Source organism: Eleutherodactylus coqui, chromosome 4 (assembly GCF_035609145.1).
Source record: "Eleutherodactylus coqui strain aEleCoq1 chromosome 4, aEleCoq1.hap1, whole genome shotgun sequence".
Taxonomy (NCBI): Eukaryota; Metazoa; Chordata; class Amphibia; order Anura; family Eleutherodactylidae; genus Eleutherodactylus; species Eleutherodactylus coqui.
In genome coordinates this window covers 297,775,963-297,790,484 of record NC_089840.1, presented here as the reverse complement: position 1 = coordinate 297,790,484, position 14,522 = coordinate 297,775,963, and the positions used below count along the sequence as shown (strand labels likewise).

Below are 14,522 nucleotides of genomic sequence, written 5' to 3'. Positions count from 1 at the left end.
CTGGATGTAACTCAGGATCAGTACAGGATGAGTAATGTATGTGCTTCTATTTCTGGGGTCTCTCGTGTGATCGCTGCTGGGGGTCATGTACAACTTGTGAGAATTCTATTATTTTTGCCATCTTATGACACTGCCTGAGCTATAATAACATTATTACACACCAGCCTAGTCATTGCATTGGCTCCTTTAAGTTCCTGCGTGACTTCACCCTCCTGTTTAGACAGAACAGTCATCCATACGTCGCCCAGCGCCCCCCTATAAATGAGACCTCCGTGTCGTCACTTGTGGACATAAATAGCGCCTCCTCATAGCTGCCAGATTTTAAAAAACGACAGCGTAATCCAGTGAGAGCGGGCCGTCCATGTGAGCGGGGGTCAGCTGTCGCCTGCTCTGCACTGTACACTATTCTGCTGCTCCTGCGATAATCTCAGGGACATCACAACTTCTATCGGATAGTTTTTACCTTGGATTTCACAATGAATGTTGTGCCTTGTGCCCGCTGCGGATATGGGGTGTACCCGGCCGAGAAGATTAGCTGTATAGATCAGGTGAGTGCTCCCTGCTACACTGTGTGTATATATATATATACCTGGGGAACAGTGGGGAGTTCTAATAATTTACATAGTAATCTCTAATGACTACTTAGTGTATCTAAGTCTACTGTGTGATACTGTCTGCTCAGATACTGTATCTAATCCTATCCTGTGTGATACTGTCTGCTCACATACTGTATCTAATCCTATCCTGTGTGATACTGTCTGCTGAGCTGTGTATCTAATCCCATCATGTGTGATTCTGACTGCTGAGCTGTGTATCTAATCCTATACTGTGTGATACAGTCTGCTGGGCTGCGTATCTAATCCCATCATATGTAATTCTGTCAGCTGAGCTGTGTATCTAATCCCATCATGTGTGATACTGTCTGCTCACATACTGTATCTAATCCTATCCTGTGTGATACTGTCTGCTGAGCTGTGTATCTAATCCTATCCTGTGTGATACTGACTGCTGAGCTGTGTATCTAATCCCATCATGTGTGATACTGTCTGCTGAGCTGTGTATCTAATCCCATCATGTGTGATACTGTCTGCTGAGCTGTGTATCTAATCCCATCATGTGTGATTCTGACTGCTGAGCTGTGTATCTAATCCTATACTGTGTGATACAGTCTGCTGGGCTGCGTATCTAATCCCATCATATGTAATTCAGTCAGCTGAGCTGTGTATCTAATCCCATCATGTGTGATACAGTGTGTTGAGCTGTGCATGTCATAGACTCATAGAATAGTAGAATTGGAAAGGTCTTCCGGGATCATCGGGTCCAACCGCCTGCTCAGAACAGGATTCACTAAATCATCCCAAACAGATATTTGTCCGGCCTCTGTAGACTTCCATTGAAGGAGAACTCCCCACCTCCTGTGGTAACCTGTTCCACTCATTGATCACCCTCACTGTCTAATATCTAATCTGTGTCTCCTAAATACTCAAAAAGGCTGGACCTTAATCCCGCAGGCCCCATTCTGACCCCACATTTTTTCCTTCGTCCCGGCATCCATTTAAAATCCTGGAAACAGAACCTCTCTACTATTATTGAAAACTGCTGAAACCAAAACCAAGGCGTCTCCCTTTCAGCAAGTTTCTGTTAAATTCAAACATTTTGTACCAAAAGAATAGTTGGAGTATTCCTTAAAATTTAGAATCAGCAATATGGCTTCAGGATCCGAGTTCTGTCATGTGTCCAAATTACCGATGATTATTGGAGAAAGAGCAAGAGACATAACTGCGTGAAGTCACCTCAGTGCTGTCTCTTAAGGACCAGCCCAGTGTTAGCTTTATTTATAGTGCAAAGTAGAACCAAGAAAGGTGCAGTGCCCAATCACAGGAGGCAACTCCTTAAAAGTAGCAAATGATTACAAAGTCTAACACTGATGTCTGAATACATAATGTAACATGGCCATACATTGGATACAACTAAATATGGTCTCCAGGAAATGCTCAAGGTCCCACTACAAGGACACGCTGCTTCTGCGAGCTGCAGACTAAGCTGTGTAACAGATCATCGTAATACTTTTATAATAGTTTGATATACTGCACTATTCATTCCATCACAAAATGCTGGAAGTGAACAGAAAGCTGCTAAATCAGAGACCTACTAGTTTCTGTTTCAGCAGTTTTCAATAATGGCCAGGAGAGGTGCTGTTTTAGGTCTGAATGCAGAGTTAGAATCATAGAATGGTAGAGTTGTAAGGGTCCTCTGGGGTCATCGGGACCTTAAGAGTCATCGGGTCCAACCTCCTGCTCAATGCAGAATACCTAAATTACCCCAGAAAGATATTTGTCCAGCCTTTGTTTGAACACTTCCATTGAAGGAGAACTCCCCACCTCCCGTGGCACCCTGTTCCACTCATTGATCCCCTCACTGTCTAATATCTAATCTGTGTCTCCTCTCTTTCAGTTTTATCCCATTGCTTCTAGTCTTTCCTTGTACAGATGAGAATAGGGCTGATCCCTCTGCACTGTGACAGCCCTTCAGATATTTGTAGACCGCTATTAAGTCTCCTCTCAGCCTTCTCTTCTGCTAAACATCCCCAGATCCTTTAACCGTTCCTCATAGGACATGATTTGCAGACCGTTCATCATCTTGGTAACTCTTCTCTGAACTTGCTCCAGTTTGTCTATGTCTTTTTTAAAGTGGGGTGCCCAGAACTGGACCCAGTATTCCAGATGAGGTCTGACTAAGGAAGAGTAGAGGGGATAATGACCTCACATGATCTAGACTCTATGCTTCTCTTAATACATCCCAGAATTGTGTTTGCCTTTTTGGCTGCTGCATCACATTGTTGACTCATGTTCAGTCTGTGATCTATTAGTATACCCAAGTCTTTTTCACATGTGCTGCTGCTTAGCCCAGTTCCTCCCATACTGTATGTGCTTTCTTCATTTTTCTTGCCCAGATGTAGGACTTTGCATTTCTCCTTGTTAAATACCATTCTGTTAGTCGCCGACCACTGTGCAAGCTTTTCTAGATCTTTCTGAATACTCTCCCTTTCTTCCCTAGTGTTAACTATTCCTCCTAGCTTTGTGTCCTTTGATCAGTTTTCCCTCAATTCCCTCCTCTGGATCATTTATAACAATGTTGACCAACACTGGGCCCAGGACAGAGCCTTGTGGTCCCCACTTGATACATTCTTCCTCTTGGATGTGCAGCCATTTATGACCACTCTGAGTACGATCACTCAGCCAGTTGTGAATCCACCTAGCAGTTGCCTTGTCAATCCCAGATTTGGTCATTTTTCCAATAAGTATGGTATGAGATACTTTGTCAAATGCTTTACTAAAGTCAAGATATACCATATCCACCGCATTTCCCTGATCAGCCCAGTCGGTGATTCTGTCATAGAAGGAAATTAGATTCGTCTGGCATGACTTGTTGGACTGGGGTTCCTAGGGCTCATCAGTAAAATTGATTTTGGTGACTCCTCTTCATTTAAATATTACCTGATCCTTGTTTGCAAATTCCTGGCCATCGCGTTCTCCGCCCCTCCACCGCTGCCTCCACTGAAGTACAGTATATGGAGAATGGAGGGAGTGGGAATTGGCGCCCCCCCCCTAGTCACAGAGATAAGCGAGGATTCCAGAGATGGCATTCATGGCATGTATTGTAAAAGGTGAAATCACACGGAACACCCACAGCGCGGCCAAGAAATGCCCGAACGTGCAGCTTCATCACTGAATTATGTCTGTGCGGTTTTGCGGCTGAGCAGCAGTTTTACCCACAAGACCGTGCAGCCTTAACAATCAGTTTGAGGACTGTGCCAATTTCCAGTAAAACCAAGTGTCAGAGTGTTTGTGTGTGACCTCACCCTTCAGACATTTTGCAATCCTGAGGGTCCGCAGGGGGTTGTAGTACTCGAAGGAAGGGGAAGAGATGAAAGGAATGTGAAAATAAATGTATTTTCCCTAACTAGTAAGAGAGGGAACACAGATAGATTTTTAGGAGTAGCTGCTGCCTGGCCCTTGCCTCAGACTGTACTGTCCTAGGGGCCTCACTGCCTGGCCCTTGACTCAGGCTGTATCTGTCGTAGGGGCCTTGCTGCCTAACCCTTCCCTTAGACGCTATCTGTCCTAGGGGTCCCGCTACCTGGCCCTTGCCTCAGGCTCTACTGTCCTAGGGGTCCCGCTACCTGGCCCTTGCCTCAAATTGTTTCTGTCCTATGGGTCCCACTGCTTGGCCCCTGCATCAGGCTGTATGCATCCTAGGGTCCCCGCTGCCTGGCCCTTGCCTCGGACTGTACTCTTCTAGGCGCCCCACTGCCTGTCGCTTGCCTCAGACTGTACTGTCCTAGGGGCCCCGCTGCCTGACCCTTCCTTTAGACGCTATCTGTCCTAGGGGTCCCGCTACCTGGCCCTTGCCTCAGGCTGTACTGTCCTAGGGGTCCCACTGCCTGTCCCTTGCCTCAGCCTGTACTGTCCTAGGGGCCCCGCTGCCTGACCCTTCCCTTAGACGCTATTTGTCCTAGGGGTCCCGCTACCTGGCCCTTGTCTCAGGCTGTACTGTCCTAAGGGTCCCGCTACCTGGCCCTTGCCTCAGATTGTTTCTGTCCTACGAGCCCCGCTGCCTGACCCTTGCTTCAGACTGTACTGTCCTAGAGGCCCCACTGTCTGGACCTTGCCTCGGACTGTACTCTTCTAGGCGACCCACTGCCTGTCCCTTGCCTAGACTGTACTGTCCTAGGGGCCCCGCTGCCTGGCCCTTGCCTCAGGCTGTACTGTCCTAGGGGCCCCGCTGCCTGGCCCTTGCCTCAGATTGTTTCTGTCCTAGAGGCCCTGCTGTCTGACCCTTGCCTTAGACTGTACTTTTCCAAGGGTCCCTCTGCCTGGCCCTTGCCTAGACTGTACTGTCCTAGGGGCCCCGCTGCCCGACCCTTGCCTCAGGCTGTAGAAAGCTGCAGGATGTTTGATGATGGCGCCCCTGTAGCGCATGAAGACGGAGGTCCGGGGAGGGAGGAGAGTCACTAAGATGTCGTCTCTGCCAGCCCATGTATCTATATGAACTAGCTGGTCCATGGAAGTATAGGTGGGTAGTGCAGGTAGGTGAGGGGCTCTCAGGGCCCCCGGGGGTCTCACCTGCTCCCCATTAGTTCAGTCTGAGCCGCTCAGATTGGGGCCTTAGTGAGCAGCTTGCTTTGGGCTCTAACGACCGAGCGCTTCTTTTCATTGTTGCATTCTGGGAGCCGCCACATTTCCATTCTTCCATGGACTTGCTACTTGTCCTGCCGTGCTCTGTAGATATTTGGGGGCCGGGTAACACATAACGTATCGCTGCCTTTATTACCCCTTTCAGCCGTTCCACAATGTATTTGGGCTGCGTTCGCCGTGCGGTTTAGTAACGCGGCCGTCTTATTCAGTGGGGCTCATCCCTGTATGTTTGTGGAGGGAGCTGCAGCTTTACTTCTACCACTTTGGGGTGTATAATGTACAACGTTTCGCTCCCCCTTTAACCCCTTAGTGGCGGAGTCTGTTTACACATTAGTCACCAACTCATTTCTCAGCTTTTTTCATCGTTGCCTTCCAGGAGCCAGAACTCCCTACTGCGCCCATCGACAGCCGCAGGCGCTTGTTGTTTGCGGGACAACTTGTATTTTGTATCGTATAACGTTTATAACATTTTTGTTAGTTTCTGTTATTTTTTGGGGGGTTGTTCTTTGGGTTTCATTTCTATGACGTTCAGCACTAGTATGGCTCTGTTATTTCATTTTTTACCCTTTTGCCCCTCTTCACAGAGTTCTCTGTACCGGATGAATGTCGCGCTTCCTCCTCACCAATGGGCCAATACTAATTAGGAGGTTTTTGAATCTGTGCACAAAAATGTTTATTATGAAAATTTCTTTTTTTTTACTTGGATTTTTTTAAAATTACTCTTTATTAATTAATTCATTTTTTACACATAATAGTCCCACAAGGAGGCTTAAAGATGTCAGCCTCATATCGCTTGTATAACAATGCACTACTTAAGCATTATTTCCACATAGCTGTAGGGTGGGTCCCCAGGATCCGTTTTACTGGTGGCCCCTCAGCGCTCCAGCCCGGCACTGGTGGGTTCTCTATGGAAGTCATGTTTGATATTGCATAGCACTATGATTTGCCAGTGTAATATTGCTACAAGAACACTAGATGGCACTACTCTGGGGAATGTAAGCAGTGCTAGCAGTAATGAGTATTGTACGGCACAGCATAGGCATATCACTCGGGGACTCGGCGTTTCATCATAGTGTCTTATATAGTATTTAGGCATTATTATATGGCAGTATTATTTGCAGAATGAATTACTATATTTATTATCGATATATAAACTTCAATTCATTTCACAAATAACACCGCCATATAATGCTGAGATACTGTAAGAGACAAATAATAGAGCACGTATATATAATACATATATAATAGAGCCAAGCAGCATATACTTTAATGTGTATTGCATGGTTTATATCACACGGCCTGTATAGTGCTTTTATTTATGTGCTCCACGGCTCTACTACTTGTGTATTACACGGCTGAATTACTTGTGTACTACACGGCTCTATTACTTGCGTATTACACGGCTCTATTACTTGTGTATTACATGGCTCTATTACTTGTGTATTACATGGCTCTATTACTTGTGTATTACACGGCTCTATTACTTGTGTATTACACGGCTCTATTACTTGTGTATTACATGGCTCTACTACTTGTGTATTACATGGCTCCATTACTTGTGTATTACATGGCTCTATTACTTCTGTATTACACGGCTCTATTACTTGTGTATTACATGGCTCTATTACTTGCGTATTACACGGCTCTATTACTTGTGTATTACATGGCTCTATTACTTGTGTATTACACGGCTCTATTACTTGTGTATTACACGGCTCTATTACTTGTGTATTACATGGCTCTACTACTTGTGTATTACATGGCTCCATTACTTGTGTATTACATGGCTCTATTACTTCTGTATTACACGGCTCTATTACTTGTGTATTACATGGCTCTACTACTTGTGTATTACATGGCTCCATTACTTGTGTATTACATGGCTGTATTACTTGTGTATTACATGGCTCTATTACTTGTGTATTACACGGCTCTATTACTTGTGTATTACACGGCTCTATTACTTGTGTATTACATGGCTCCATTACTTGTGTATTTCATGGCTCCATTACTTGTGTATTACACGGCTCTATTATTTGTGTATTACATGGCTCTATTACTTGTGTATTACATGGCTCCATTACTTGTGTATTACACGGCTCCATTACTTGTGTATTACACGGCTCTATTACTTGTGTATTACACGGCTCTATTACTTGTGTATTACATGGCTCTATTACTTGTGTATTACATGGCTCCATTACTTGTGTATTACACGGCTCTATTACTTGTGAATTACATGGTTCTATTACTGTATTACTTGTGTATTACACGACTCTATTACTTGTGTATTACACGGCTCTATTACTTGTGTATTACACGGTTCTATTACTTGTGTATTACATGGTTCTATTACTTGTGTATTACACGGCTGTATTACTTGCGTATTACATGGTTCTATTACTTTTGTATTACACGGCTCTGTTACTTGTGTATTACACGGCTCCGTTACTTGTGTATTACACAGCTGTATTACTTGTTTATTACATGGCTCTATTACTTGTGTATTACATGGCTCTATTACTTGTGTATTACACAGCTCCATTACTTGTGTACTACACGGCTCCATTACTTGTGTATTACACGGCTCTATTACTTGTGTATTACATGGCTCCATTACTTGTGTATTACATGGCTCTATTACTTGTGTATTACACGGCTCCATTACTTGTGTATTAAACGGCTCTATTATTTGTGTATTACACGGCTCTATTACTTGTGTATTACATGGCTCTATTACTTGTGTATTACAGGGCCCTATTACTTGTGTATTACATGGCTCCATTACTTGTGTATTACACGGCTCCATTACTTGTGTATTACACGGCTCTATTACTTGTGTATTACACGGCTCTATTACTTGTGTATTACACGGCTCTATTACTTGTGTATTACATGGCTCTATTACTTGTGTATTACATGGCTCCATTACTTGTGTATTACACGGCTCTATTACTTGTGAATTACATGGTTCTATTACTGTATTACTTGTGTATTACACGACTCTATTACTTGTGTATTACACGGCTCTATTACTTGTGTATTACACGGTTCTATTACTTGTGTATTACATGGTTCTATTACTTGTGTATTACACGGCTGTATTACTTGCGTATTACATGGTTCTATTACTTTTGTATTACACGGCTCTGTTACTTGTGTATTACACGGCTCCGTTACTTGTGTATTACACAGCTGTATTACTTGTTTATTACATGGCTCTATTACTTGTGTATTACACGGCTCCATTACTTGTGTACTACACGGCTCCATTACTTGTGTACTACACGGCTCCATTACTTGTGTATTACACGGCTCTATTACTTGTGTATTACATGGCTCCATTACTTGTGTATTACATGGCTCTATTACTTGTGTATTACATGGCTCCATTACTTGTGTATTAAACGGCTCTATTATTTGTGTATTACACGGCTCTATTACTTGTGTATTACATGGCTCTATTACTTGTGTATTACAGGGCCCTATTACTTGTGTATTACATGGCTCTATTACTTGTGTATTACACAGCTCTATTACTTGTGTATTACACGGCTCTATTACTTGTGTATTACATGGCTCCATTACTTGTGTATTTCATGGCTCCATTACTTGTGTATTACACGGCTCTATTATTTGTGTATTACATGGCTCCATTACTTGTGTATTACACGGCTCCATTACTTGTGTATTACACGGCTCTATTACTTGTGTATTACACGGCTCTATTACTTGTGTATTACATGGCTCTATTACTTGTGTATTACATGGCTCCATTACTTGTGTATTACACGGCTCTATTACTTGTGAATTGCATGGTTCTATTACTGTATTACTTGTGTATTACACGACTCTATTACTTGTGTATTACACGGCTCTATTACTTGTGTATTACACGGTTCTATTACTTGTGTATTACATGGTTCTATTACTTGTGTATTACACGGCTGTATTACTTGCGTATTACATGGTTCTATTACTTTTGTATTACACGGCTCTGTTACTTGTGTATTACACGGCTCCGTTACTTGTGTATTACACAGCTGTATTACTTGTTTATTACATGGCTCTATTACTTGTGTATTACATGGCTCTATTACTTGTGTATTACACGGCTCCATTACTTGTGTACTACACGGCTCCATTACTTGTGTATTACACGGCTCTATTACTTGTGTATTACATGGCTCCATTACTTGTGTATTACATGGCTCTATTACTTGTGTATTACATGGCTCTATTACTTGTGTACTACACGGCTCCATTACTTGTGTATTACACGGCTCTATTACTTGTGTATTACATGGCTCCATTACTTGTGTATTACACGGCTCCATTACTTGTGTACTACACGGCTCCATTACTTGTGTATTAAACGGCTCTATTATTTGTGTATTACACGGCTCTATTACTTGTGTATTACATGGCTCTATTACTTGTGTATTACATACAATACATGGGTATTACACGGCTCTATTACTTGTGTATTACATGGCTCTATTACTTGTGTATTACACGGCTCCATTACTTGTGTATTACACTGCTCCATTAGTTGTGTATTACACGGCTCTATTACTTGTGTATTACTTGGCTCTATTACTTGTGTATTACATGGCTCTATTACTCTAATACTTGTTTATTACATGGCTCTATTACTTGTGTATTACTCGGCTCTATTACTTGTGTATTACACGGCTCCATTAGTTGTGTATTACACGGCTCTATTACTTGTGTATTGCATGGCTCTATTACTTGTGTATTACACGGCTCTCTAACTTGGGTTCTGTGTGGCTGTTTATTCAGGTAGAACAATATACGTCTCTGCATTGTATCATGTCTGCAGAACCAACTTCAGCTCTGCTACTTCCAGGACCTAAGAGTTTCTCTCTCTTCATCTCTCCACAATTATTGCCCCTCTGCTACTAAACTTCCATCACAAGCAGTGGGTAAAGCCGACGCTGGTACAGTTAACCCTTACTTGTCATATCAATTACTGCCTGGGAGTTTCTGGCATCTGACCAGATCTCCTAATAGACAAAATGTAGCCAAAATCAGGCTATTGCCCTTACGCTGTTATCGTCTTCTGACTATCATGACGGGTTTACAGGAGCTCTCCAGGATGAGAAAAACATGGCTGTTCTGTTCCAAAGTCTACTCCGTACATGTCCCATACAGTGCATATTATAATGGACTATGCTGGTATAACCTGGGTAATATAGTAACATAGTATGTTAGGCTGAATGAAGACAATGTCCATCTAGTCCGGCCTGTTTCCACCCCCCCCCCCCTTTGTTGATCCAGAGGAAGGCAAAAAAAATTCCCAATGAGGCCAATTTAGCTCATTTGATGGAAAAAATTCCTTCCAGACTCCATAACAGCAGTCAGAATAATCCCTGGATCACCCTCTGATAGTTCCTCCCTGACTCCAAGACCCGGATCACCAACCCCGCTGATCACCTAATGTCTATGTCCTGTAATATCCTTCCGCTCTAGAAAGACATCTAGTCCCTCTTAAACTCCTCTATGGATTTTGCCATCACCACGTCCTCAGGCAGAGTTCCACAGTCTCACTGCTCTTACAGTAAAGAACCCCCTTCTGTGTTGGTGATGAAACCTACTTTCCTCTAGACGTTGCGGATGCCCTCCTGTTACCGTCGCAGTCCTGGGTATAAACAGATCCTGGCAGAGATCCTTGTATCGTCCCCTCATGTACTTATACATGGTTATTTGGTCGCCCCTTAGCTGTCTTTTTTCCGGGGTGAATAATCTCAGTTTTGGTGCCTCTCTGGGTATTCCAGTCCCCTCATTCCATGTATTAGTTTAGTTGCCCTTCTTTGAACCCTCAAAAATGAAAGAATAGTGGCAGCATACAGGGGTATCATACAAATAATCAAATCTTTATTTTCCCATGATCTAAAAATATAGGCTCGTTTCGGCCCAAAAGCAGAGCCTCTTCTAAGCTACTTGAAAGCTTGAAAAAGGTTGAAGGTTTTTGGGCCGAAACGAGATTTGATTATTTTTATGATATCCCTCTATGCTGCCACTATTCTTTCAGTTTTGGATCTGACTGTTGAGTCTTGGGGCTCAGACTCTCATTACTGGCTGCATTTTTTTCACCTCTCCCTTTGGGGAATATACATTGAGTGCTGCTGGAAACTTCTTCCTTTATTTGTACCCCTCCAGCACTGTAACATCTTTCCTGAGCCCCGGTGACCAGAACTGTACACAGTATTCCATGTGAGGCCTGACAAGTGCCTTATATAGTGGGAGGATAATGTTCTCGTCCTTCGCCCCTATACCTCTTTTAATGCACCCCAAGACTCTATTAGCCTTTGCAGCAGCTGACTGGCATTGGTTACTCCAGTTTAGTCTACAGCCCACTAGTACCCCCAGGTCTTTTCCCTATCTGTCCCCATTTAGTGTACATTGGTGACATCCGTTTCTCCTGCCCGTGTGCCAAACCTTACATTTATCAACATTGAACTTCATTCACCATTCCCCCCCCCCCCCCCCCCGGCTTATCTCGGTCCGTTTGTAGCCGCACATTGTCCTCCGTTGTATTGATTATATTGTATAATTTTGTGTCATCTGTAAATATTGATATTTTGCTGTGCAGCTCCTCTATCAGGTCATTGGTAAATATATGCAACAGAATGGGGCCTAATAGTGAACCCTGTGGCCCCCCCACTAGCACTGGTGGCCCAATCAGGGTATGACCCATTTATTACCCCCTCTGCTTTCTATCTGTGAGCCAGTACCTTACCCACTTACACACGTTTTCACCCAATCCGAGCTTCTCATTTTATACATCAGCCTATTATGCGGCACAGTGTCAAATGATTTAGGGAAGTCCAGATATACGAGATCAATAGACTCTCCCAGGTCCAGCCTAGAGCTTACTTCATCGTAGAAGCTGATCAGATTGGTCTGACATGATCGACCCTTCATGAATCCATGCTGGTGAGGAGTTATACCTTTGCTCTCCTTGAGGTATTCCAGGATGGCGTCTCTCAGAAACCCCTTGAATATTTTTCCAATTATTGAAGTGAGACTCACCGGCCTGTAGTTACCAGGCTCTCTTTTGGACCCCTTTTTGTTTATTGGGACCACACTGGGTATCTCCTGTATATAGTGATGTACAGCATGCTGGTATAACCTAGGTATCTCATGTATATTATCATATATGTACATCTGTCATAAGTCATACATCTCCCTATATTTAGTGATATGGAGAATGCCTATGCAACCTGCATCTCATCTAATTTATATATGTACAGCTGGTATAAGTTACCCATCTCCTGTATATAGTGATATGGACCATGCTGGTATAACCTGGGGATCTCCTGTATATATTATATATGTATAGCTGGTATAAGTTATACATCTCCTGTATATAGTGATATGGAGCATGCTGGTATAACCTGGGTATCTCCTGTATATAATTATATGTACAGCTGGTATAAGGTATACATCTCCTGGATATAGTGATATGAAGCATGCTGGTATAACCTGGGGATCTCCTTAGATAATTATATATGTAGTACTGGTATAAGCTAGACATCTTCTGTATATAGCGATATGGAGCATGCTGGTATAACCTGTATATAATTATATATGTACAGCTGGTATAAGTTATACATCCCCTGTATATAGTGATATGGAGCATGCTGGTATAATCTGGGTATCCCTTATATATAATTATATATGTACAGCTGGTATACTGTATGTTATACATCCTGTATATAGTGATATGGAGCATGCTGGTATAACCTGGGTATCTCCTGTATATAATCATATATGTACAGCTGGTATAAGTTATACATCCCCTGTATATAGTGATATGGAGCATGCTGGTATAACCTGGCTATCTCCTGTATATAATTATATATGTATAGCTGGTATAAGTTATACATCCCCTGTATATAGTGATATGGAGCATGCTGGTATAACCTGGGTATCTCCTGTATATAATTATATGTACAGCTGGTATAAGGTATACATCTCCTGGATATAGTGATATGAAGCATGCTGGTATAACCTGGGGATCTCCTTAGATAATTATATATGTAGTACTGGTATAAGCTAGACATCTTCTGTATATAGCGATATGGAGCATGCTGGTATAACCTGTATATAATTATATATGTACAGCTGGTATAAGTTATACATCCCCTGTATATAGTGATATGGAGCATGCTGGTATAATCTGGGTATCCCTTATATATAATTATATATGTACAGCTGGTATACTGTATGTTATACATCCTGTATATAGTGATATGGAGCATGCTGGTATAACCTGGGTATCTCCTGTATATAATCATATATGTACAGCTGGTATAAGTTATACATCCCCTGTATATAGTGATATGGAGCATGCTGGTATAACCTGGCTATCTCCTGTATATAATTATATATGTATAGCTGGTATAAGTTATACATCCCCTGTATATAGTGATATGGAGCATGCTGGTATAACCTGGCTATCTCCTGTATATAATTATATATGTATAGCTGGTATAAGTTATACATCTCCTGTATATAGTGATATGGAGCATGCTGGTATAATCTGGGTATCCCTTATATATAATTATATATGTACAGCTGGTATACTGTATGTTATACATCCTGTATATAGTGATATGGTGCATGCAGGCATAACCTGGGTTTCTCCTGTGCATAATTATATATGTACAGCTAGTATAAGTTATTGATCTCCTGTATATAGTGATTTAGACCATGCTGGTATAACCTGGGTATATCATGTATATAATTATATATATACAGCTGGTATAAGTTATACATCTCCTGTGTATAGTGATATGGAGCATGCTGGTATAACCTGGGTATCTCCTGTATATAATTATATATGTACAGCTGGTATAAGTTATACATCTCCTGTATATAGTGATATGGAGCATGCTGGTATAACCTGGGTATCTCCTGTATATAATTATATGTACAGCTGGTATAAGGTATACATCTCCTGTATATAGTGATATGAAGCATGCTGGTATAACCTGGGGATCTCCTTAGATAATTATATATGTAGTACTGGTATAAGCTAGACATCTTCTGTATATAGCGATATGGAGCATGCTGGTATAACCTGGGGATCTCCTGTATATAATTATATATGTACAGCTGGTATAAGTTATACATCCCCTGTATATAGTGATATGGAGCATGCTGGTATAATCTGGGTATCCCTTATATATAATTATATATGTACAGCTGGTATACTGTATGTTATACATCCTGTATATAGTGATATGGAGCATGCTGGTATAACCTGGGTATCTCCTGTATATAATTATATATGTA

General features: G+C 42.1%; 1 protein-coding gene across 1 annotated transcript in view; it reads left to right on the top strand.

Annotated features, from left to right (window-relative positions):
• The first annotated feature begins 359 nt into the window (after positions 1 to 359).
• The window catches only part of NRAP (nebulin related anchoring protein), a 121,746-nt gene continuing 107,583 nt past the window's right edge, over positions 360 to 14,522 (top strand). Inside the window, exon 1 of the mRNA XM_066601467.1 lies at positions 360 to 548. Coding sequence (XP_066457564.1) covers positions 477 to 548 — 72 coding nt within the window. The 5' untranslated portion in view covers positions 360 to 476. The remainder of the gene's footprint in view (positions 549 to 14,522) is intronic.